The 25,628-nt window shown below is 51.4% G+C and overlaps 1 protein-coding gene across 1 annotated transcript in view; it reads left to right on the top strand.

Annotated features, from left to right (window-relative positions):
• The first annotated feature begins 333 nt into the window (after positions 1-333).
• The window catches only part of Sh3pxd2b (SH3 and PX domains 2B), an 83,524-nt gene continuing 58,229 nt past the window's right edge, over positions 334-25,628 (top strand). The window contains exon 1 of the mRNA XM_038327157.1: positions 334-452. Coding sequence (XP_038183085.1) covers positions 378-452 — 75 coding nt within the window. The 5' untranslated portion in view covers positions 334-377. The remainder of the gene's footprint in view (positions 453-25,628) is intronic.

Raw genomic sequence — 25,628 nt, 5'->3', positions numbered from 1 at the left:
AGGGGTGGGCGACCGGATTTATAGCGACTGGAACACCGAGGGGGGTGGGCAACCACCCTGAGTCCATTTCTGGGTTGAGAAGCCTCTGCAGGGTGCTTGGATATTTGGGCTTAAGGGTCGCCAGGCCCGGACGCGGGGGTGGGGGGGGGGGCGGGGCGCGTCGTCCCGCCGAGCTTAGGGACAAAGGCCCGCGGGCGGACGTGGCCGGGCCGGGCGGGCCCTTTAAGCGGGGTGGGCGGGCGGCGCGGGGGCGGGCAGGGGCGGGGCGCGGAGGGCGGCGGCGGCGGCGGCGGCGGCGGCAGCAGCGGTTAGTGCTCGGCGACTCGGATCGCTTCGGCCCGGTCCGGCCCGCACGGCGCTGGGCGCGGAAAACGGCCATGCCGCCGCGGCGCAGCATCGTGGAGGTGAAGGTGCTGGACGTGCAGAAGCGGCGCGTGCCCAACAAGCATTATGTGAGTCTGCGCCCGCGCCACGCGGCGACCCCAGCCCCGCGCAGAACTTGTGTCCGGCGCCCTCCCTGGCGTCTGTCTCCCCACGCGCCCCTGGTCCCCGCGCCCTCCCCGCCATCTCCCCGCGCGTCCCGGGGCCCGCGCCCTCCCCGCCATCTCTTCGCGAGCCCCCGCCCTGCCCACCCGTGCAAAAGTCTGGCCCCAGCCGCCGGGAGAGACGCAGACAAACCGGGAGAGAGACCCAGCCTCGTGGCACCAGCCAACCAAGCCCCTCGTCCTTCTGGGCGTGGGTCATTTGAGTGCCCCTCTCCAGTAACTTCCATTTAACAATGTGGTAAAGTTTCCTCAGGAGTACCCCCTTCTATGAATTGAGAATTTTGTTTGGAGCTGGCAAGGCATGAAGGAAATGGGTCTCCGGCGTCATTTTGCAGATGGGAAGGCTGAGGGTTCTAGAACGTGAACCGTGGGCCCGGCCCACGGTGACCCGCAGGTGGGAAGTGGCGTCCAGGGACCTTGTCTGCGATTGAGGTGGCCGAGGTTCCACCTCAAAGATTCTGGGTAATAGGACAGTGGATCCAGAGGAGGCCTTGGGGACTTCAAGAGTGAAGGGGGATGGTGTCCCTACCTGGAAGAAGCTGGCTGTGGCAGCCTTGGAGAAGTTAGCCAGGAAGGAAAAAAGAAAGAGGGAGGGAAGAAAATTCTAACAAAGAAGTGGGGAACAATGACTAGAAAAGGGCGTTGGCTGGAGAAAGGCTGGCCAGGGGCCTCCCTGGAAGCCCCTTTCGGATCTGTTTGTTTAAGAGAGTCGTTCTTACAAAGCAGACAGATATACGTGCCTTCCATAAGTCGCTCATAAAATTCTGGAAGGAGATGGCCGGGAATCCACTGCACTCTACAAGAAAGGGTGTGCTGTGTTCCCATGTATTGTTATTGGCTAGGCGTTCAGTTACTCAGTCCTGGGCCAGCCAGCGGGGGCTGCTTCCTGGACCTGTGGTATCTTTAAATAGAGCTAAGTTTTCCCTGCTTCAGAGCTCAGCGAAATTGTCTTGGTTTCCCCATACCCCACCCCTTTTTTTCCGCCTTAACTGTTTAGAATGCTGCCAATCTTGGTTTCTTGTTGAAGCCTGTTGAGTTGCCTCTTGGGACAATTTTCAGGAACACACCAACTGGAGGAAGTCTGGAATCCTCTATGCCACCTGCCACCAGATCTGCGAACCCCCCCAGATCTGTGAGCCCGCCAGAACAGAGTAGCTACAGCCACCGAGGGCTGGCATCATCGTCCTGTCTGGTGCTGTCACACACCTTTAGTGGTGGTTTTCTCAAGTCCTTTTCACAGACGAGAAAACTAACGGTCAGGAACAGAGCAGGTGTGTAAGGCCAGGCCTGCTGGACCAAAAAAGTTGTAACCACGCCTATTCTCAGATTCCATATGCCCACAGAGACCCTGCACAAAGTCCTCTCAAAAACTGGGAATCCACTCAGTTCCCACACCTCCCTGCCAGCGATTTGAAGCTTTGAGGGGTACCCTCGAACTTCTAACCTGTTGTTAGGGGCCCACTGAGCCAGGTCTATGTAGCAGCCTGCTGTGGCCTCAGCTCTTAGATTCCCAGGTTGTTGCTACTTCTTGAAGTCTGTGTCCTCATCTGAAAGATGGGATGGTGATGTCCCCTCCCAGTGGGAGCAGTCATGTGACCAACATGAAGTTCCTTAACTATAGTCCTGTGGTGACCGTGTCTCTCTGATTGGAAACGTGCTGAAGTCATGTGGGAGCTTGTTCCGAGAACTTGTTCCTCTGAATGCCAGCTTAGTCACTGCTGTGGCAAGGGGCCTTCTCCCTGCCGTCCAGCCTTTGATTCCCCAGAGGAGGAAGGGGGTGGGGATGAATGCACCTTGAGTCATCCAGAGGAGCGGATAATTTGGCGCTATGGTGGCAGGGTCCCAAAGCCAGCAGCAGCAGACTGGACTGTGTCACCTGTCCCCCAGCTCCACACACTGAAACGGGTGGATCTGGAAACAGGTGTTGGCAGCCTGGCTGAAGTAACCTCGCTTCCGGCCTCCTAACAGCAGCTCCCCTTTCCTCGGTTGTGGCAACCAAAAATATGGCCAGGTATTGAGTGTCCCATATCCCTTTGGGAGTCATCTTAGTCTGTTTTTTATTGTATAACCAAGCACCTGAGGTGCAGTACTTTGTAAAATAAAGAGGTTTATTTAGCCGCCTGGGGAGCTGGAAGTCCAAGCTGGGGCTGCCCCATCAGTTTGGCCCTGGACTTCTTGTCTACCTCACAGAGTTGTAGGTGGCATCATGGTGGGAGCTTGTATATTTAGAGAGATTGTATGGTGAGACTGGAAACCAGGAACGAGGGGCAAGAGCTGCATTGTTTCTTTGTAACACCCAGCCCTTTGGGAACTGAGGTCCTAGGAGGACTGTCTTAATCTCTTTTAAGGCCTAACTACCTCTCCCTAGGCTCCGCCCCTTAGATCCTACCCTTTCTCATGTACCACACTGGAGACCAAGCTCCCAACACAAAACTCTTGGATGTGGACAGACCATATCTGGACGTTAACAGGGGGTGTCACTATGTACTCTTGCCCCTGTCACGGCACCACAGAGCAACATGCATATCAGTTTGGAGAGTCCTGGCTGCTGTGACCCACTGATCCCATGCCTCGAAGGGATCTGGTCAGAGGTTCTGAGGCTGCAGTAAGACAACAATGCCTGGGGCTCAGGTCCCCTCTCTACCTCCATGTCAGGTTAGCAGCCTCTCCACGAAGGCCACCTTCACCTGTGGACAAGGCCGATGTCACTGTGTGTAGCCCCTGCTGTGCTTGTCTTCTCAGAGTCTGGGCTTCAGAGCGAATGAAGGAGGCTTCTCAGAGTGAGATACTGTGGCCACCCTCCTTACTAGAGTGTCTTCTACCAACCTGTGGGCTCTGGAGGGCGTGTTGCGATCCCCTCCCATGATAGTACACACGAGGTCAAGGGGACGGGAGGGCCCCCACAGCAGTACTGACCAGGGTGGAACCTGGTGTGGGTTTCGTGGTCATGACAGCTCTTTGAGGGTGGTAGACTCCCATCCTGTGACTTCAGTGTCTTAGGGGCACAGGGCAACAAAGCCCCACCCCTGTCCATAGACTCCTGTCTCTGCCAGGCTCTGTATTCATCTCAAATCCTCTCTGTCTTATTATTTAAAATAAAGCACAGAGACAGAGCCCCCACGTGCCCTTCCAGTCCCTTCTTTTCCCCCAACTACTGCCCTGCGCCTGTTATTTGCCTTCTCCATGAACTTCTCAGTTGGTAGCCCAGGCTGGCCTGGAACTAACCATGTAGACCAGGCTGGCCTGGAACTCACAGAAATCCTCCTGCCTTTGCCCTCTGAGTGCTGGAATTAAAGTCCGCCATGCCTGGCCCCCACTTACTTTTAAAATACAGATCCATTGGCTGGCGAGGCGGCTCAGCGTTAGAGAGCACTTATTGCCCTTGCAGAGGACCTGGCTTGGCTTCCCAGCACTCACATGGTGCTTCACAACCATCTGCGACTCCGGTTCCAGGGGATTTGACGCCCTCTTCCTGCCTCCACAGACACCAGGCACATGTGGTGCACATACATGCAAGCGACATTACACACATAAAATAAAATATGGGTTCATAGGGATGATTTTTTTTATTTAGCTGCCTCCTTCAGATATCATTTACATACCACCACGGTGTCCCCATTGTAACCATAGAGGTCATATCATTTACATATTACCGCGGTGACCCATTGTAACCATAGAGGTCACTGGCATGTGTCGTAACTGTATAGGTCTGAATAGCCATCACCCCTGTCCAGTTTTATAACATTTCTGTCACCTCGTTTGCCATCAGGATCCCATCCTTGACCTTTACATGTTTACCTGCTAGCCCATCAATCTTGTCTTTGATGCTTTGAAACTATAAAAATCTTGCCCTGCTCAGATCTGTGTTAATTCAGAAGCCCAGTTCATTTTAACCGCTCCATAGTCCTCCATCTGTGGCTGTTTCCCTCCCTCCTCAAAGTCCTCTCCTGGGGACTCAGGGCTGTCCTTCCCATCAGTTGGAGCTGTTCCTGTGTCTAGTCCCAGCACCAGAGCTCTGCTGGGTCTTGGAGGGTATGTTCAGCTCTGCGTGTCACCGTAGGAGCCACGTCCCTGGGTTCCCTCTGCTCTGGGCCTCGTTCAGTTGATGTCAGTCTGCTTGCTGCACAGTAGGGTCCCATGATGCTGCTCCTTAGCCTCTCCCTGCTTGCTAATGAGGCCAAGTGGCCTTCTGTGCCTTCATTGGCCAGCTGAGATCCCTCCTCTATGAACTGCCTGTTTATCCTTCGCTGCTGGCTCAGTCTGTTTTGCCTTTCATCTTCTCTTGATGTGAAAGGTTTATACGTCTGGGATACTAATCTTGCAGGTGATTAGATTAATGTTCTCAGTTTCCCTTTGAGGAGATCATAGACTCAGAGAATCCAAAATGTGTGTGTGAGGTCACTCAGCAAGGAGAGATGGCATGGGAACTGAGCTAGGTGTGTTTGTCTGGGAGACAGAGGCAGCCTTGGGATCCCCACCACAAATCAGGGGGCTCACCGTTGCCACCTCTTCTGAGATGCCAGGGTCATCCTAGATTCTTCTCTCTTCCCCATGCAAGTCACCAGCCCTTGTCACTTACTCCAGAGAAACTGAGTGGGTCGTCCTCATAGAGCAAGAGATTGTCAGGGTCTCCCTCCTTAACTGATCAGGTACCAGGAACCTGGGAGTGACGGTCGCTGCCGAGGCAGAGCTGTCTTCTGTGTTGTGTGGCGGTCCCCAAAGCTGAGCTGTGGAGTGTCGGTCTGCTGCCGCCCATGTATATCCACAGCAGCCTCCTTCCTCTGCCGCCCCTTTTATGGAAACCCTCAAAGCAGGCAGCCAGTGGGAGTGTTAGAGACAAAGTAGCCTGGATGCAACAAGTTCTTTGTGGCAGTAGGGCCGCCCCGCCCAACCTTGGCTTCTGGCTTTGTGATCTCGAGGTGGCGCCTCCTGAGCAGATAGAAGGTGCTAGAATTCTGCTGGAGAAAACTGCCAGCGACTAGCACATTTCTTCCCGGCTTACCTTTGCCGTGTGGTGGCGAAGCCTGGTTTTGGTTCTCATCACTGCTGAGCCAGGAGGCCTGCCAGTGGCACTTCCCAGGGTGTCTGAATGACATGGGTTTAAATGCTGATCCTCAGCGCTGAGCCTGACGACAGCCATTAGTGGTGGCCACAGCTTGGCTATGGTCTGGATCCACTGCTGAGATGTGTAGCGCCTTCCTTCATGCTTCTGCTCTCTCCTGTGGCCCTTGCCCAGCCTGGGTGCCATGCTGCAGCGTGAAGAGTCCCTCCAGCCTCCTCTGCAGATGGTTCTGTCCCTCACTGTGTCTGTCTCACAGCAATAGCACCCTTGCAGCATTTTGAAAAGGAGATTTATTTTTATCTATGTGCGCATGTGCTTGTCTGAATGCGTGGATGTGCATATGATGATGCCCTCGAGGGACAGAAGAGGATGTTCAGTCCTCTGGCGCTGCAATTGCCTGGGTGCTGGGAACCACACTGGGTCCTCTGGAAGAGCAGCAAATGTTCTTAATTACCGAGCCCTCTCTCCAGCCCGAGTAGAACTTTTTTTTTTAAAAAAATGTGTCTGTTGTTTTCTTGAGGCTGAGAAAAAAGGTGAGGTGCCTGTCACAGAAGGGAGCTGTGCCGAGCAGGTGGCAAGTAAGATGTCTTCAGGATGCTCTTCTGGGACCTTGACAACTGTGCTGACTGCTGCAATCCCCTCAGCCCCGGGTGCAGGCGCCAGGCCCTCCCCTCACTGGAGGCCTGCTCCAAGGGAGGTGCTCCAGCTACTCTCATACTCTGGGTGCAGTAGCATAGCTCCAAGCAGTTGCAACAGCGAGTGGGTGCAGACTTTAAACCTATGCCCTTAGTGGATGGAGCAGGCCCACCAGACCAGTGAGTTCAGATTTCTTCTCTGCCGTTTACCAACTCTGCAACCACAGTCAGATCACTCACCCTCTCTGTACTCAGTGTCCCCGTCTATAAAATGGGGTTGTCAGTAGTTCCAGTTTGAAGAGGCCCGCATGAGTATGATAGTGGACCCAGGCCCTGATGCACGCCTGACAAGAGCAGCCTTACTAGAAACATCCATGTATACTGTTATTCACCATAGCTGAGGGTGGTGGCTGCTTAAATGCCCATCGGTAGAGAATCGGATCCACGTGACGTGTACATGCAGAATTCCAGGAGGGTGGTGTAGATGTGCCTGGCTCCTGCCAGGGCATCACGGTCAGACTGGCTATGGGTATGTGCTCATACTGGGGCCCTTCCTGCAGGTTGCCCATGAAGGGTGGAAATGGCCATCTCAGACCCAGAAATAGAGCCGATAAAATACGTTGCACTTTTTTTCCTTGTCAGTGCTTTTTTATGTTTTCCAAATGTTCTGCAATAAACACATGGCCCTGTTTTCAGTGAAAATAAAAACGAATGACTGCTTGTTTTTTAAAAAAGAGGCCACGCAGAGCCAAGGTGGCTCCACAGGTTCCCACATCCTGCTGTCAGCCTGTGAAGTCCCTCTGGATCCCCCCGCACCCTCCGAGAGCAAGGCCTCCTCAGATGGGCTTCTGCTGACCACAAATACTCTTTTTCCATTTCTGCCACACATGACGGGCTTGCGTGCGGCTTTCTAGCCATGAGCTGAAGAAGCAAAAGCTATGAGTGTGTGAAATCCCACAGGGCAACCAGGCACATGATTTCCTAGCTCTAGTGTGTATCACCCAGAGGGTCCAGTTCTTCATGGTGCCTGCAGCTAAGGATGGGTGCAGATTCATGCAGCCCGGAGTCCTGCAGACACTCCCTGAGGTCACAGGATGCCAGAAAAGTCCTTCATCTAGAGGTGTGCCCTGACCCCTGCTCCTGGGGTATTTTGTATGTTTGAGGGCTCCCCAACTGAGGTGCCCACAGTGGGCAAGTGGCACAGTTACTGCACCACCAGAAAGGACCAGACTGGGGATTCTCCCGTTGAGCTGCACGTACCATTCATGATGCTTGGTCTCCGCTTGCAAATTACTCATCTGTCTTAGTTACGGTTATTATTGCTGTGATGAAACACCATGACCTTTGGGGAGGGAAGCATTTATTTGGCTTATGTATCCTGAGTCACAGTCCATTGAGGGAGGCCACGGCAGGAACCTGGAGGCAGAAGCTGATGCAGAAGGCATCATGGAGGGGTGCCGCTCACTGGCTTGTTCCTCTGGCTTGCCCAGCCTGCTTTCGTATAAAGCCCAGGACCACCAACCATCCGAGGAATGGCACCACCCACAATGGCCAGGGCCGTCTCCCATCAATCACTAATTAAGAAAATGCCTGACAGCTGGATCTTGAGTCATTTTCTCAATGAACTTCCTTCCTTCAGATGACTTCAGCTTCTGTCAAGTTGATGTAAACTCTCTGACACAGCCTCCTTGTTCCTTGGAGGGAAACTGGTGAATGGTCTTCCTTCTCAGGACTTGGTTGCCCCCTTCCCTTTGTGTCCTTGTCATTGCAGGAAGGGGACATGAGGTGGCTGAGGGGACTCGAGGCCTGTTCAGATGGCCGCACGTGGCATCTGGAACCGAACTCTGAGCTGGTACTGTTCTTTGCTTACTGCTGTCCCTAAGATATCCCTTCTCTAAAGCTGGTGGCTTTGCCAGGCTTCAAAAGCTTTTGTGCAGGGTGTCTGGGGACACAAGATGCTGGGATGTTTGTCCTTGGAGTTTTCCTATCCTTGGAGCGGTATTCCAAAGCTCATGTTCTGTGGTCTGTTTCTTAGAGCCCAGCGTGGTGACACTGACCAGACCCTGCACCAAGCTGGCATTCCTATCTCCTGGTCATACATAGGGACAAAGTTTGGAACGGAGTAACAGGTGACTCAGCGGCTCAGCAGTGGTGCTGCGGATGAACGGTGTGGCTGCCCTTCTCGCAGGACTCTGTCCGTTCTGGGATCCTGCGGTCTGTTTCACTAGAAGCGGTGGTCCCGCTGCACCATACCCAAGCTGCAGGGCTCCTCCCTCTTGCTTGCTGGCCCAAGGTTTCTTGACGAGCTACAGAGAGGAGGGGGTGGAGGGAGCGGAACTCCACCATCAGCCTCTGCAGCCCTGTCTTGGCCCATCCTGACTGAGCAAATGAGAACCCAGTACACCCAGTACAATATGAGTTCCAGATAATGTGTAAGCAGTATCTGGACCGTACTGGCACTCAACGGTGATTCATCACTTAGCTGAAATTAAGTTCTACTGGGCACTGCGCTTCATACAGTGTTGCCAGAGATTCCTCTCTGAAAACAGCACTCCAGCTTCTTCCTACCGGGAAGTCTACTGTGTCCTGAGAATCCATGGACAAACACAAGGCACCCAGGGGCCAGGTACTCCAAAAATGCAGGGACAGTGTCCAAATAAGCAGAGGATCTCCAGGAAAGAGGGCAGACAGACAGATCACCTGGGGCTGCTTCAGGCCCTGGACCCCATGAAGGTAAACACTGGGGAGATAACCTGAGGCTGATCACCAGTATGGGAGGGGTGATGCCCAGTGGACAAGGGTAAGAAAGGTTTGGCAGCGAAGACAGACAAGATTGGGCAAGCAGAAGTGATGTGAGAAGTGAAGATAGAAGCCATGGATAGGAAATTAAGAGACCTGGGCATCTGGTTCCATGGATGTGGACTGGAACTGAGGCTTCTGTGCTCTGCATGGACGATATGCACAGTGAAAGCCACTGAGCAGAGAGAGAAGCTGATCCTCGGAGAGAAGCTGATCTTCAGAGGGAAACTGATCCTCAGAGAGAAGCTGATCCTCAGAGAGAAGCTGATCTTCATAGGGAAACTGATCCTCAGAGAGAAGCTGATCCTCAGAGAGAAGCTGATCCTCCGAGGGAAGATGGTTCTTTGGGCCTCCTGCCTGCATCCCAGGAGCAGGAAGAGGGCAGAGCCCATGTGGACAGTGGAGCCAGGACTGACTCTTCAGGGGACAGTGGAAAAGCCACTAGGATTTGGACATTTGAGCGGTGTGCTAATAACTCTAAGTCTGTTTTGCTTTCAGAAATTAACGACATTTTTATTGCTAATTATGATAATAATGTCAGGCAGTAACTTTCAATGACCTGAGTGTATCTCACGTGCTCAAGGGTCTCAGACCTAATGCCACTGAATGTGTAAGACAGTGTTCCAGACTAAAAAGCTGATCCTCAGTAAGTGACCGAGAAACACACACACACACACACACACACACACACACACACACACAGCCTGACCAACTTGAACCACAGTAATGTACAGAACCAGATGGACCTCTCTGCTCCCCATCTCTGAGCAAATGGGACGTGAGTGACATTAGCACCCCCAGAAGCATCTGCTGCCACAGCTTTAAGAGGGACTCCAATTGGCCAGATCACCTGGCCGTCTTCCTGGTGGAGGTGGGATATCCTGATTGACAGTCCTACATTTACTTCAAGTAGTGGGCAGCTGAGGTCAAAGGGCGCTGGGGCTGGAAGGAGGAGGCTTGGACTGGGCAGGTGACACCGTGCACGAATGACATGTGAGACTGTCCTCTTCAGCTTCACACACCTGTGGAGACCGAGGTTGTTAGAAAGGCCAGGCAGTTCGCTCAGGATCGCACTAGACTGAAGTGGTGGGAACCAGCAGCTCTCCGCCCCTCACCCTAGGGAAGCTGCCCGAAAGCCCACAGGGTTGGCGTGCTCAGTTCTGCTTAATGAAGCAGAATTGCTCGAACCTCCACCCACAGTGCTGGCCCACAAGCCAGAACCCACGAGGTGGCGTCACTGTTTCCTCCTCTCGGGCCAGGGTGTGAATCAGCAGCTGTGGCTTTGGGCCACCCTTGGCTTCCAGTCAGTTCCACAGATGTGGCTTAATGTCCGCCTGGAGCCAGCTGTGGATCAGGGCCAGAGAGAGAAGCAGCGATGAGCTGACATAGGGCTGTCCTTAAAGGGGTCACCTCTGCTGAGGTACATCTGTGATGAAGAGGGTGGAGGGGACAGGGCATCCTGGTCCCTGTGAGGGAAGCCAAATACAGATGGACACTTGGGGACTGGGGAGCCAATGCCATTCTAGCAGAGGGTCCCCAGCATGGGCCTAGGACTTAGAAAAGGGCTAGGTCTCAGTTTTCACACCTCTTTGAGAATGCCTTCCATTCTGTCCTGATGTGACTGTATTTTCAGATAAATTCGCTAATTTTTTTCTGCATATTTTTAAATAATCGCTGCTTAAAATCATAGTATCACATGATTTATTGAGATTTTTTTTAAAAAAGTTAATAAACATGGCTACTCACAATTTTGCTTTTCATTTTAATAAATGGAGTTTGACTTAGTTTCATTCGAAATCCTATGTATTTTATTGATTTTAAAATCATTTTCAAGTGGAGGAGTCAATTACTTGAGGTTGCCAAATGAGCTCCCCAGAAGAACGAAAGCCCCTGGGTAGAAAGCTCTGAGGTTGGTAGCCAGGTGGCCTGGAGGTGGCCTGGCTCTGTGAGCTGGAGTTAGTGGCTTAGCCTCTCTGTGCCCATTCTTTCTTCTGAGAAATAAGGGTAGATAATGACTGAGGTGGCTTAGTCACAGAGAGGATTTCGTTCACTTCCTGGCACATAGAAGTGCTGAGCGAATGGTTCCCTATTTTCTTTTTAAGGGTAAACATTGTGTTTGAGGACACTGAGTGAGAGCAGCAGGCTGGGTAGTAACTAGAGGTCCTCTCGCAGCCAGTTCCCTCTTATGTCTTTACCTCCACGGTCAGCTTTCGAACCAGCGATGTGGCTTGTCTCTGTGCATCTGTATCTTCTTTTAAGAGGGGGTCTCACCATGTAGCCTGGCTATCTGCCTCCCAAGTGCTGGGATCCAAGCCTCGGGGGTGTTAACCAGCAGCCTCAAGTACACAACTAGTCAGGAACGGTTACACACATGTCCATGCTCTAGATGGGTGAGGGTCCAGGTCACTAAAGTTCAGATTAATCAGCTTCTGCAAGGACTGACAGGTTAAGACATTCAATATTAAAACTATTCAAAATAGCTTAAGTATTTACCACTGGGAAAGAATGTGATATACTGTGTTGCTGTGGACCAAGGAACTTTGTAAAAGAGGTTTGTTCCGATCTTGTTTAGTGAAATGGAGAGATGCTCACCATACAAGACAAATTAAAAACATAAGTCGTCCAGTCGGCCTCTGTGCCTACAGTCCGTGCACAGGCTGGAACCAACCATAGTCTGGAAATATTGAAGGGAAAAAAAAGAAAGAAAATATTGAGGGGTGGTTTACCTGTTGCTGGAATGTTTTGTGTGGTTAGGCCTGAGATGGTCGTGTCTGTGTTGTTAGGCCTGAGATGGTCATGTCTGTATTGAACGTGTACAGCGACTGTTTACATTGTGTGTGTGTGTGTCGTGTTAGGTGTTTAAGCCTTCTAGAGATGGCCTGAAGTGGATGGGAGGGTCTGGAGGGAACCCAGAGCCATGCCTTGAGGGCAGAGAGGGATGGCTAGATACGGTGTGATTTTCATTAGCAAAACCTCTCTATGCAGGCCTAGGGTCTGGGGAGTGTGCCAAGAGTGTCATCTTGTGGGTGGGAATGTGGATGGCTTTAAGGCCCCAGACTCTGCAGTTCCTAGATCTGCTTGTTGCTGTCTGGACGGAGCGAGTTCCTTACCCTCCCCACATACCGTCCTCATTGCAAAATAGGAGCTGTAGCCCAGGGACCTCCCTGCAGGGCAGAACAGAGCAGAGCTGTGGAGACACGGACTGTGGCATGCAGTCAGCAGTCACATGAAGCTGTCTTGTTTTTGTGTATTATTCAGTTTTCCCTAAAGAGGAGAGGACAGTGTAGGATGACATGGGAGTCCACACAGAGCCCTCACTGGAATGGGAGCATCCGCATCCATCAGGTCCTGAACCAGCAAGGGTGGACACAGGTGACCAGTCGTACTCAGAGAACCTGGCCTATGAGAACCACTTATATTTGATGCAGGAAAAGAGACTTCCCGGTATGTCTGATGTGGAAGTCGTATTTGTGCCACCTTGCTCCTTCACCCATCTGCCTCACGCTAGAATCGTGCTCATTAAATACAAACCCATGGTATTTGCTGGTTTTTCTTTAAAAGGAGCCTTGAAGGGGCCCTAGACAGGAGAGGAATTAGCTTAAGTGCTGTATGCATTAGTCAGTTTTCTATTTCTGTCACAAAATGCCAGAGGTTGAGGGACTTAAACATTTCTTTAGCTCACAGGTGTCAAAATACAAAACGTCCAGATCATAGGGCAGCAGTCTTGAGGTCCCTCAGCTGTCCTCGTAGATGTCAGGAGCTATCACGGGGGTAGGAAAGGATGCCAGAGAACAGAAATTGTCCTTTTACAACTGTCTGTTCCTATAGAATTAATGGAGTCCTGGCAGAACCACATAGTCCCCTAGAGACCCAATCACCTGGAACTGTGCCCCACTTATTAAAGGCCCCACGTGGCAAACTGGAGACAAAACACAGGAATGCTTGGGGAACAAGTCACAGCTCTGTTTTAGGAAGACCTTGTCGGGTTGACCAATGGTGGGTGGCAGGCTGGGCCCAGGTGAAGGAAGCCATGTCGTGGAGGGGATGGCCAACTCGTCCATGAGTAACAGGCTTCTTTGCCTTTCCTGCCACCCCAGCCTGCATCTCCCAGGTGACACCCTCATCAATTCCCATTGCCCTTCTTGTTGTGGGAAGTGCCAGGCTCCTGACAGGATAGGGGCTTCTGGACTCAGTTCTGTGGACTTCCAGGCTCACCCAGATAGCTGGAGTGGATCAGGGTCATAACCAACCTCATTGGGTGCCACATGGGTGCTTGCACTATGCATGCAGTTGGCTAGATGTCACCTTGTGTTACAGAGGGAGAACAAAGGCTGAGGGGGGACTTGCCCAAGACACACAGCTGGCTGGCCAAAGGGCAGGAGTTGGACACACGTGGTGAGGGGACTGGCAAGTGTGGAATTCTGGTATCTTAAGCCCTGCCATGTTTACCGGGCGGCCATTTTTGAGATAGTCTTTTTATATAACTCGGGTTGGCCTGAAACTCACTGTGTAGCCTGGACAGACCTGGAATTAATTCTCCTACTGCTTCAGCCTCCCTAATGCTGGATTACCACCCCTGCCAGTATGCCCCGCACAGAGTGACCACTCTTGAAAACGACCAAGGACAGCAGGCATGGTCAGGCCATGGCTGGTTCATTTTCTCTGGCCGTGAATCGTGCAGCCCACACCTGTTCACCAGCGCCGTGCTCATCTTCCGTGGCGATGTCATTCATTCAGCTCCCGCAGTCAGCTCCACATCATCTGGCCAAGTGCTAGAGGCGAGGTTTTGTTTTGTTTCAGTATTCTTCTCTTGATTGGCATCTAATGGTCACACATGTTCATGGGGTACATGCTGACATCTGAGCATGCGTGTGTGTGATGACCAGATCAGGCTACTGCTGTGTTCATCATCTCAGATAAGTCATCATTGCTGCGCGGGGATGTCCCAAATCCTCTCTTGTAGCTTCTTCAAAGCATACAGTTAACTGCCACCCACCATGGTTGCCCTGTGACACTGTAGAATATTGGACACCCGCCCTCATGTCTAATTGTATCCTATCTCCCAGTAACCATCCCGTCTCTAGCCCTTCCAGGCTCTGGCCACCTCCATCCGTGAGGTCCACAGTCTTTAGCTTCTCAGTGTGCGCTGGCTAGTTTCATGTCAACTTGACACAGGTTAGAGTCATCTGAGAAGAGGGAGCCTCAGTTGAGAAAATGCCTCCTTGAGATCGGGCTGTAGGCAAGCCTGTAGGACTTTTTCTTAATTAATGATTGATGGGAAAGGGCCCGGCCCATGGTAGGTGGTGCCATCCCTGGACAAGGTGGTCCTGAGTTCTATAAGAAAGCAGGCCAAACAAACCACAATGAGCAGGCCAGTAAGCAGCACCCTCCATGGCCTCTGCATCATCTCCTGCCTCCAAGTTCCTGCCCTGCTTGGGTGCCCGTCCTGACTTCCCTCAGCAGTGGACTGTTACCTGGCAGCGTAAGCTGAAATAAACGCTTTCCTCCCCAAGCTGCTTTGGTCATGGTGTTTCATCACGCGATAGAAACCCTAAGACACCGCGCAAGTGAAACTGTGGCGTAATTGCCTGTGCCTTAACTATTTCATGCAACTTAATGTCATCGGCTCCACCAAAGTTGTCACATTCTTTGTCTAGCCAGGTGTTGCTCCATTGTGCACGGCCACATTTTCTCAGCTGTTCCTTCATCTGCTACAGAGCTGTTTCTGGGGTGTTGTCAGCAGTACTGCAGTGAGCGTGGGGGTCCAGCTATTTCTTCCACATACTGATTTCACTTCCTCTGGCGGTGTCTCCAGGAGCAGGCTTCTGGGTCGTATGACGATAGTTCTAGCTCTGGAGTATGGAGGGACCTCCATGCTATTTCCCACAGTCTGGTACTAGTTTACATCCCCGTGAGCCAGGCAAGAGCCTTCTCCTTGGGCATCTCGCCAGCATTCATGATCTCTTGTCTCGTTGGTAGTCACGTGCTTGGCTGGGGTGAGGCGGTCCCTCGCTGTGATGTGACTCTGCTTTTCTGTTTGGAAGGGATCCAGACCCTTGCTCTGGCACATCCCTACTCAGTTCCTGGGTGACTTTGGACGAGTGGTGTTGTGGCCTCTCTGAACGCCATTTTTGTGTGCTACAAAATGGGGCAGATCAGATGTTCCACCGCACGGGGTCGGTTTCCTAGGAGGACGGATCATTAGTGTGGTTGCCAGATAGAAGCCACCATCACCCCTCAAGACCTAGAGCGATTGTTTCTTACCCGGAAAGTGTCCCCAGGTGCCACTAGCAGAACTAGCCCTCTTGTGTTCTACAGGGTACCCAGATGGCCTGTGGCCCATGAAGAAACCCTACTAAGATTTCTACTAAGCAACCGGTGGGTGCTGGGTGCTGGGTACTGTTCTAGGCCCTTTAGGTGTCTGACCACATTCCGTGGGCTTTGGCTCCTACATCACACAGGCTGAGGACCATTCCCAGCTCTGTCACATGTGTCATATGTGACCTTGGATAAACTATTGACTCTCTATGAGTTAAAAACCAGTGGCATATCATAAAGGAAATAGTTGTGTGGCACACCTAGTGGGTGCTGTCATCAGCTCCATGGCCCTGGGCAACCCTGTCAACACAGGGCAGCCCCAACTGTCTTCAACCCCTCTTACATTGCCCAGGCACTTCTAAGGCCTGGCAGTCTTCAAGATCTCAACAAGCCCTGAGTGCCTGCCCTGGAGTTGTTCCTAGAAAGCCAGCCTGCAGGTTGGTGTCCTGAGCCTGGGCTTTGGCGCCAGCACTGCTGCTTGCCATTGGAAAGTTCCCATGCCGCTCGGGCCAGATGTGTGCAGAAGTGTGTGAGTTGGCAGCCAAGGCCCAGCTGGAGCCACAGGCCCAGGCCAGCGATGTTTCCATCCTTCAGGACCTTGGTCTGCAAGCAGCATGCTTTGCCTGGCTAGTCCAGTAGCAGCTCCAGCCTTTGGCCCTGAATGTCCTCCTAACATGAGGGGACATGGGCCAACGTGTGAATAGCCCCAGGCGTGCCCATGCACAAGGACCTGAGGGCTGACTTCCCTGCTCACCAACGCTCCAACTTCTCCTGCTGATGGGGCTTTCATCACAAGTGTGCCCAGGGGAAGGGACACGTCACACTGTGAGCGCCAATCCTGACTTGTTAATTGCCAGGTCTGGGCGCTGACTATGACCAAACAAAGGACAAGCACTGTCGGGCTCCTCTAACCCCAGCAAGTTTGTATTTATAATCCTAGTACTCAGCAGGGTAGAGGAAGGAGGGAGAATCAGGAGTTCAAGGCCAGCCTGGGCTACATAAGATCACAAAACAGAACAGACAACTTTTTCGATCTAATGCTCCTTTTTCTTTTTGAGATAAAGCCTCTCTGTACATCGTTGACTAGCTTGAAACTCACTACATAGTCCAGCCTGGCTTCAGACTCACAGAAATCCACCTGCCTCTGCCTCCTAAGTACTGTGGTTTAAGGCATGCGCCACCACACCTGGTTGGTCTAATGTTCTGAGCTCTTATAAGGGCTGCTAAAGACAGGGCACTGGACAGTCTAGTTCTCCCAAGGAACACCTGAGACGTCTCAGCAATGGGACGAAGCTCCTACGAAGCTTCTATGACCTGGGGACATCATACATCCTCTGCTGCTTAGAGCGGCTGGAGCAGCTAGCAGAGTGAGGGTATCCTCCAAGCTCAGCCTATGGCTACATTTTCATCACAAAGTTCTGTTCCTGTTCCTCTTGGCAACTTAGCTGTTCATTCGTCCATTTCAGGAGCATTGTGACTGAGAAAGGTCACTGTGATCTTTGACCATGGAGCCCTGTTTGGGCTTTTCATCTCTCTTTTTATTGGATGTTTCAGAAGCCCACTGTTCCCAGACCCTGGCGGAACAGCGGTAAGACAGGCTGGCCCTGCTGCTGGAGGGTCCTGTGAGAGTGAGTGATAGCTGGGCACATGACTTGGTGTTCTCTGGTGTTTTGCTGAGAGGGTGGCTCTGGCATCTAGGGAGCCCAGAGAATACTGGCCAACTCAGATGCAGGCTGTCTCTTGAGGCTCCAGTGGGAGGTGACTTAATGAGAGGACAAGAGAAGGTAGAGAAAGTACCCCCCCACACCCATGAGAGAGACAGTCTCATGCTCCTGGCTGAGGTCCTTACATGCATGTGACATTCTCTGTTCTGCATGGCCACAGCCCCAGTCGGTTCAGAGCAGGTCTGTGTGTATCTGCCCTGTGAGTAGCTGAAGCTGAGTAGCACGTCGGACAAAGGGCCCAACTGTCCCTTTAGAGTCATCTCCACCTCCTGCCAGCCTCCTGGCTGCACACCTGCATCCAGGTATAATCACAGCCCTCAGCTACCAGCCCCTGCCTTGCGGTGTACAGAGCGGACAGAGACAGCCAGGACGCAGCCCTAACTCTGCCACGTCCTAACTGGTGCAGGGCACTGCGGATTCTTGTGTCTGGGCCCCATTCCAGCCATTCACCTAATTGAAAAAAATGGAAAAGAGAGAGAGAGGGAGGGAGAGAAATTGGCAGCCTGCCATCTCCGGTGTCTCTTTGTCTCTTGCTGCGGGGTGCCACTGAGTTTAGTGATTCCTGCTGCTGACTTGGTGACAGGAAAGCTCTGGCCTGGGGCCTGGAGAACTGGGAGTAGGAACTTGAGAGGCACGTAGGTTGGTGTGAAGCTAACCTGTCCTCCCACTGGTTGCTCTCAAGTATGTATGGTTTCCTCCTGCACTGTCTCACCCCAGGGTGACCCCACCTTCCTGGCAGGTGATCTGCGAGAGCTGGGCCTGGTGGTACATGAGAGTAAACAGGCCCAGATCCAGGGCCAGAGCTGCCGGGCCTGCCTGCGCCTTGGCTTGCCCACCTCTACCGTCCTGGTACTTCCACTGAGCACCCAGCTTTCCCTCCTAGCACCCAGTGTTCCCTCCTAGCACTCAGTACCCCCTCCTAGCACCCAGTGTTCCCTGTTAGCACCCAGCAGTGCCCACTAGCACCCAGTATCCCTCCGTAGTATCATGAAGCTTGGCAGCATTCCTATCCAGGAATAAATTGAATATGTTTTTATTTAAGAGAAATCCACATCTTTCAGCACTTCCTGTGGCAGGGCTGCCGTAGGGTGTGGGGAAATCAAACAAACTGCAGCATGTTGCAGTTTCAGAAAGAGGCTGGAGGCGCTGACCTACATAGACCAGATGTTGGGCCGACAGCTGGAGAGTTGGCAGATCGCAGCCAAAGGGAACCCAGGGTCTCCAGGAGGAGCTTTGGAATTGTGTTTCCTATTGGTTCAGGCCCAGATGAGGCCAGTTGCAGCTACCTCACTCCCCTGCACCCGTGGTCCTCTACCGTGCTTCCCCAGCCCCATTTTCTTTCTCCTTTCCCTCTCCTCTCCCCTCCCTGTTTCTTCTCTCTCGCACCCCGTCTCTTTCAGACCCCTCCCTCTCATCCCTGGCTCTGCTGTCCACGCTGGGCCTCGTGGCCAGGGCGGCACACTGCCAGAGGCAGGATCGCAGTCTCAGTCTGGGTCCTTGCTGGCTCTCTCAGCTTGGAAACACAGCCGGGTGGGAGCTTCAAGGGGAACCCACCGACATTTTAGAGATGACTTTTGCTGTTTTTGAGACATGATACCTATATGTAGCCCTGGCTGTCTTAGAACTCACTCTGTAGACCAGGCTGGCCTTGAACTCGGAGAGATCCACCTATCTCTGCCTCCCACGTGCTGGGGTTAAAGGCGTGCACCCCCATGCCTAGCTAGAGATGATTTTTGATGCCTGAGGTCTGTGGACGCCTTAAACATATCCCTAGATACTCCATAAAGGAAATAAGTTTATCTGACTCACTTTAAACTGCTTTTTATTGATAATTTCTGGATCCCAGTGTGATATTCGGGTACTTGCGCACATTGTTTTATGATCACATTGGTCATCGGTATGTCTGTTGCCTTAAATGGTTATTTTTTCTGTATCTACCCATAGCCTTTCTTCTTGCTGTTTCAAAATCCATAATGACATCATAGTCATCCCGCCACGAGGTAGAAACCCGGACTCCCTCCTCCCTCTGACTAGAGCACTGTCCTTTCCCCGGCTGCCTTCCTCAGCCTGGAATCACTTAGCAGAGTCACTTTGGGGCTTGCATTGGTGGCAGAGTAGGGCTACATTAGTCACTCTGGTCTGATGGCTCCCTGGACTAGCCATGGCCTGTGAACAGAAGCCACAGCCTCTCAATGATGCTCTTGTGTTCTTTGTATGCCCCTACCCCACCCCCAAGCCTCCCCAAAAGAGCTGTATTCTTCTCTGGGATCAAGAGCAGAATTCTAAAGGGAAGACCCCTGCCCTAATGCCTGCCAAAGGGAGCCCTGGCTTCTGGTTCCTCCCTATAGACTACGTGGCCTTGGGCAACTCCCTCCAACTTTCCCTAACTATAAAATAAAGGTTATCCTAAAGCAGGGTTTTCCTCTATAAAAGTCTTGGAAGCCCCTGCAGTCTGCCAAGAGCTGAGGCCCTGTCTGCAGGCTCCAGGGAATGGTTTGGTCTGCAGAATGCTGGTTACACCCTCTCCTACATATAGAAGAACTAAAAGCGGCATGTGGTTTGGAAACCAGGGTAGACAGTCCAGAGGCCCACCCACTTGGCCTCTGCTGGATCCCAGGGCTTCTTGTAGGCCAATTTGACAGCCGGCCTAAGAGCTCTTCACATCGACACTTCTCTGAACAAGCTATTGTCTGGAGAGCCCAAAGGTTATCTCAGAGAACGTAGAAGAAAATTCCCTTCCGTGGAAGTAGGAGGAGCCTGCTCCACCGCTGAAGTGTAGCCCTGTAGAAGTTCATCTGCAGTAGTATGAGGGACGGATCTCTCCATGCAGCCTGGATTGTAGCCTGCCCCCACGGCAGACTTGCTAATGAATAACAGCATCATCCGGCTGACGTGTCTTTCTCAACCCCTCTGCAGGGAAACGGCCTTAGTCCCACTTGGGCCTTTTCTTTAGTTTTTTTTTTTCAGTCACCCCCAGGTCACTGCAGACCACCCACGGGTGCAGAAGAGGCAGGGGAGTGCTTCTGACTTTACAAATGCCATCCACTGGGCTGTGAACGACAGAGCTTCAGATGCAGAGAGAATGGCAGGGAAATCGGTGAACTCGGGACCGGCCCATTCCCAGCTCTCCGCACCCTGTCAGAGCTTTTCTCTGCCCACAGACTGCCTTACTATATATTCCCATCACAGCCTGGCTCCTCACACGCACTCACGGAGACAGTTCCGTTACTTTTAGAGGGAAGCTGTAGCCATCTACCATAAATGGAAAGCCAGTAACTCTTGCTAGAAATAGGACCAAGAAACTCTGTGTTAAATTCCCCCTGGCCAGTATGGCTTGCTCTGAGATTGTTGGTCCTTTATGGTAGAACAGAACATTGGGGAAGAGTGTGAGGAAGGTAAATAAGCCTCAGCCTCTGGTCCCTGCAGCCCCCAGTGTGACCACCGTCCTATGACCAGCCTCATGGCCGCACCCAATTGTTGCTCTAAGCCTGGAGTTGGAACCAAGCCAAAAACCCCCTACAAACTCCAGCAATAGATCTGCAGATCAGGATAAGATTAGAGGACACAGCCTCCTGGAACAACTCTCAACGTGTTTGCAGTTCATATGACAAAACCCTTTGAGATCATAGCTCTGTGTGCGCCGAGTACCAGCTGCAGGCCATCAAGCTGCCCTAGGAATGGCCTGTCCATGTTCTGGGGCCTTTCCAGGTGTAGACCGTAAGCTAGTGGGTGAGCAGGAATGAGGCACGTCCATTGCCCTAGGACTTGGGTCCCTCCCACAGGAGAGGGCTTGGCTATATCTCTGTCCTACCACCTACGCTTGCCAGGGCCCAGCTCTGATTTCCCAAGGGGCTGTACACTAGATTTTGGCTTCAGACGTTTTTCTTGGAAAAGCCAACCCTTTGGGTATTGATGTTGGAAATGGGCCTAGGTTCCTACATGCTCTATTGGAGGCCCTGTAAGGACTCAGGGCTCATGGCCCAGGTGTAGACTTGCCAAAGGTGGTAAGGTTGAAGGATTGAACAATATTTAGAGAACATTTCCTGCAGGTCCCATCCTCGAGTTGAGATTTTACTTAGCCTTAGTTCCCATTCTGGAACTTTCCATCAGCTCAGGAGGTGAGAATGGCCAGCATCCTTGGCCCATTTTGCAGAGAACACAAAGGTTCCCAGAGACAGATGTCATACTCTACCTCACACAGTAAGTTCTGGGTGCAGGATGCCCAGCCGAATCTAGTTGAGGTCAGCGCTAGACTCTGCCACCCTGCACTTGGCATCCCTGTGGCACTGGCCACACTTGTACACAGTGGCCTTGGGGACAAGCACGAAGATGCTGGCCCGGGGTTCAGAACAGAAGTATGTCTTTTGTTCTTCCTAGTAGACAATGTAGATGGCCTCTGACTTGTAGCTGTTTAACTTGTGACTTTAAAGTGCACTTTGGGGGCTGGAGAGATGGCTTGGAGGTTAAGAGCACTGGCTGCTCTTCCAAAGATCATGAGTTCAATTCCCAGCAACCACATGGTGGCTCACAACCATCTAAAATGAGATCTAGTGCCCTCTTCTGGCGTATAGGCACACATGTAGGCAGAACACTATGCTTACTAAATAAATAAATCATTTTTTTTAAAAAAGTGCATTTTGGTCTTAAGTTCGGCTCTTCTCTCAAGCACGTGCTGTTCCGTCAGATACTCTTGTGTCGCTGCAGTGTTAAGAAGCTGGGGCTCCTAGCCAATCACATGACTGAGGAGAGCAGCTGGCACCACACAGTGGGCTGCGTGGCCAAGTGGGAGTGTTGGAGAGGTCAAGTGGAGTCAGTTCCTTTTCTGCTTAAGGTGTTCAACTTAGGGGCTTATCAGATACAGCCCATCAGTGGAGAGATGGCTCAGCAGTTACGAACACCGACTGTTCTTCCAGAGGACTCAGGTTCAATTCCCAGCACCTACATGGTAGAGCAGTTCACAACTGTCTGTAACTCCAGTTCCAGGGGATCTGATACCCTTAGATAGACAGAACAAAACATTAATGCTCATAAAAATAAAAAAATAATTAATTTTTTAAAAGATATAGCCCATCATAAATAAATTAATTTTAAAAAGATATAGCCCATCATAAATCAAAGAGCATTGGTACAGGATAAAAACATCTGGTATTATGAGAAAGCATCAAGACCAGAATTTAAAAATATTCTCCATGCTCCTAGCCCAGAGTCACCACTGGGATGTGTGTCTACAGGAACACACGCACACACATTTTATGTGGAGTTCTGTCCTCATTATTTACATTTATGACTTTGTATACTTGATGACATCATCTGTGGTCCAAACCTACACTAATGGCTTTTGGGGATGTTTACAGGCATGGACTTGCCCCAAGTGCGAAAATTCACATCTTCTAGCAATACATGACATTCTCAGCTGAGGTTTACCAGGATGACATTTGGCTCTTTTGTTTTTGCTCTTGTGTCCTGATAATTGTTTTTTTTCTACCTTTTACATTTGTGTGTGTGTGGGGGGGGGGGGGTTGTTGGTAATTTCAGTATTTTAAACGGCCACAAACCTGGGGCTGAGGTATAGCTTGGGACCCTGAGTTAGAAAGGCCCACTGGGCCTCATGTGAGTTAGAAAAGCTTCATTCCAGCTTTAGTGATGGGGCTGCTGGCCTTGAGTTCAGTGTGAATGAACTAACCTTACATATTAATAAGGTGTCCTTAAACGTAAGCACAGATATATATATTGGTTTTTTGAGACAGGGTTTCCCTGTAGCTTTGGAGCCTGTCCTGGAACTAGCTCTTGTAGACCAGGCTGGCCTCGAACTCACAGAGATCCGCCTGCCTCTGCCCCCAAGTGCTGGGATTAAAGGTGTGCGCCACCGCCACCCGGCTAGCACAGTTATATATTGATCTGATGATAAAAAGGCCTGAAAACTTGGACCATGACTGTTTCCCCAAGAAGTAATGCTGAAGTATAGACCGCGCCACTGTTCCTGGCAGCGCTGTGAAACAGAGCCACTTCAGGTGGCAAGAAGCAGCTATGCATTTGTGTATGTGTGCTGCGCATGTGTGTGTGGTGTAGCATGTATGGATTTGTGCATATGTGATGCATACATGCACATATTATGTGCAGCTATCCCTTGGTACCCATAAGGCTTGGTTCCAGCCCCCCTTCTCCCACGGGCCTCAAAACCTGCAGATACTTATGTGAAAATTGCACAACATTCACATGTAACCCACGCACATCCTCCCATGTGCTTTCTGTATCTCTAGGGTCCCTCACAATGCTGATACCTGGTACCAAAGGAGATGCCGTGTGAACGATGTTAGGCTATACTGGCGGGAATAAGGACTAGAAGGAACACGCTGTATGTGTTCATACAAGCCAGTGCCGTCTACCATTCCCATCCTGCATGTAAAACCTCAGGCACACAGGCCAACTGTGACTGCTCTGAAGCCGATGTGACTGGCTTCAGTGTAAGAACTTTATCTAACCCTATAGTTCTGTTAGTTGCGCAGATCCCCTTGTCTTGCCAGAAGGGTGTCTGGGGTGCTGTTTCCAGAGAGGACTCTGACCAATAGGTGCATTGTATCCTCTCATGGATTTATAGTGCTGTGGCATTGCTGAGAGGCCAGCCTAGTCAGAAGTGGGCTGTCATCTGTGTGCCTCAGAGGCTGCATCTCGCCGTGAACCCTTTCTGTTTTCCCTTTTCCCTACTTCTGGCCACCACAGTATGCGCGGCTCTAATCCGCCGTGTCCTCCCTCCATGAAAGGCTGACACCTCTGGAACCATGAGTCTGTGCTCTCCTTCTATGTTGTTTATATGAGGCCACCTGTCACAGTGACTGGAAAACTAACACGGTGACAGTTATGACAGGGTCTCACTGTGTAGCCCAGGCTGGCCTTGAACCCCTAATTTTTGTGATCAGCCTCCAAGTGCGGGGTTGCAGGCCGTACTCTCATTCCCAACCTTGTCGGTGTTTTTCATCTTACCCATGCTAACAGAGTCACACCTGTGCTATGTTGCTATGACAAAACGCCTGTGGTAATGAGTTCTAAGAAGGGAAAGCTTGCTTCGGCTCAGATTTCCAGGGGTTTGTAAGGACAACATATATCATGATGGGAGTGTGTGGTGGAGCCCGTGGGCTGTGAAGAGAAAGACAGGAAGGGACAGGGTTTCTAGCACGTGCTTTAAGGACAAACCCCCAGTGACCTAGCTTCCTCCTTCTGGGCTCCACCTACTGATAGTTGCACCACAGGCTGGTGACCACGGTCCTGGTGAGGGCACTCACCAAGCGATGATGTGGGTTCTCATCACTGTTTAGTCTGCTTTGCTCCAATGGCTGGTGGCAATGTCATCTTCTCACCGGCCTTCTTGCCATCCATCTGTCCAGTCCAGTGACTTGTCTGACCAAGTCTGCTATACGCCTCTTGTAATTGACTTAGTTGTTTTTCTGTTCCTGAGTTCTGAGGCTTTTAAAAAGACATCCCATATAGATGCCATTTCTTCACTTGACTTTCTTTTGTGCGAGCAAATGCTTGTCATGGAATCGTTCCTTGCATGGTGTTCTCCCACCAGGCTTTTTCAAGGGGAAATATAATGCCAGTGGAGATCCTGAATTCTGTCAGCCTGGTTTGGGTCAGGTGCAGGTCCCCTTTTGTGGCTGCGGCCAGGCATGGGAAACAGGCCTCCCAATGGCAAAACAGCGAGAAAGGAGATAATTCTCCAAGAGAAACTGGTACTAAAGCCAAAAAAGGGGGGAAGGGAACCAGATGGGAGCATGGGTTGACCACAGCGTGGGAGAATCCAGTGAGCACTGCTAATGTGTATCAGGCGCCAGACAAAGGCTCATTCATAGCCGTTCATATCATGCTTGATTCTCAGGGAGGCTGTTGTCTCCATTCCAGAGTGAAGGGCACCACAGCTGGGGAAGCCATTACCTTGTGAGTGTCCCGTAGCAGCAGAGAGGTGTGTGCCATCCTCTAGCCCTGAACTTGTACCTTGTGAGTGTCCCGTAGCAGCAGAGCAGGTGTGTGCCATCCTCCAGCCCTGAGCTCGCAGGACTGACCTAGGACAAGCCTCGTGACAGAGTCTGCCTTGTGCCTAGAAGCACTGCGTGGGATTTGTTCAGGCCTTCATTCCTGTAAGGCGGTGTGCCTGCTGCAGTGGAGTCCAGGACGGGCTCATGCGGGAGGAGGCTTTCCATATGTGGGAAGCTACTTTCTGTCAATTTTAAGAAAAACAAAATATCTGGCAGTCTTTCTTAATTTTTTTATTTTTTTTTTTTTATTCTTTAATGTTAGTGTTCTTTGCAGCCAGCAAGCCAAACTTGGTTGGACATCTCCAGGGACAGGGACCTTTGATACTGTTTTCGCTTTTAGGCCTCAGTTTACCCAACTAGAAGATAAAGTCTTAGCTGAGTACTGCTGTTTCTTTCCGCTTTAACGTCTTCAGTTTCCATCCCCAGCACCATTATGTGTATGTATATATGTGTGCATATGCACATGTAAATATGATTAATATATGTCTATCATATATGTCAATCATATATTGCAC

This window comes from Arvicola amphibius, chromosome 4 (genome assembly GCF_903992535.2).
Source record: "Arvicola amphibius chromosome 4, mArvAmp1.2, whole genome shotgun sequence".
Lineage (NCBI taxonomy): Eukaryota > Metazoa > Chordata > Mammalia > Rodentia > Cricetidae > Arvicola > Arvicola amphibius.
This window is presented reverse-complemented; position numbering and strand designations above follow the sequence as displayed.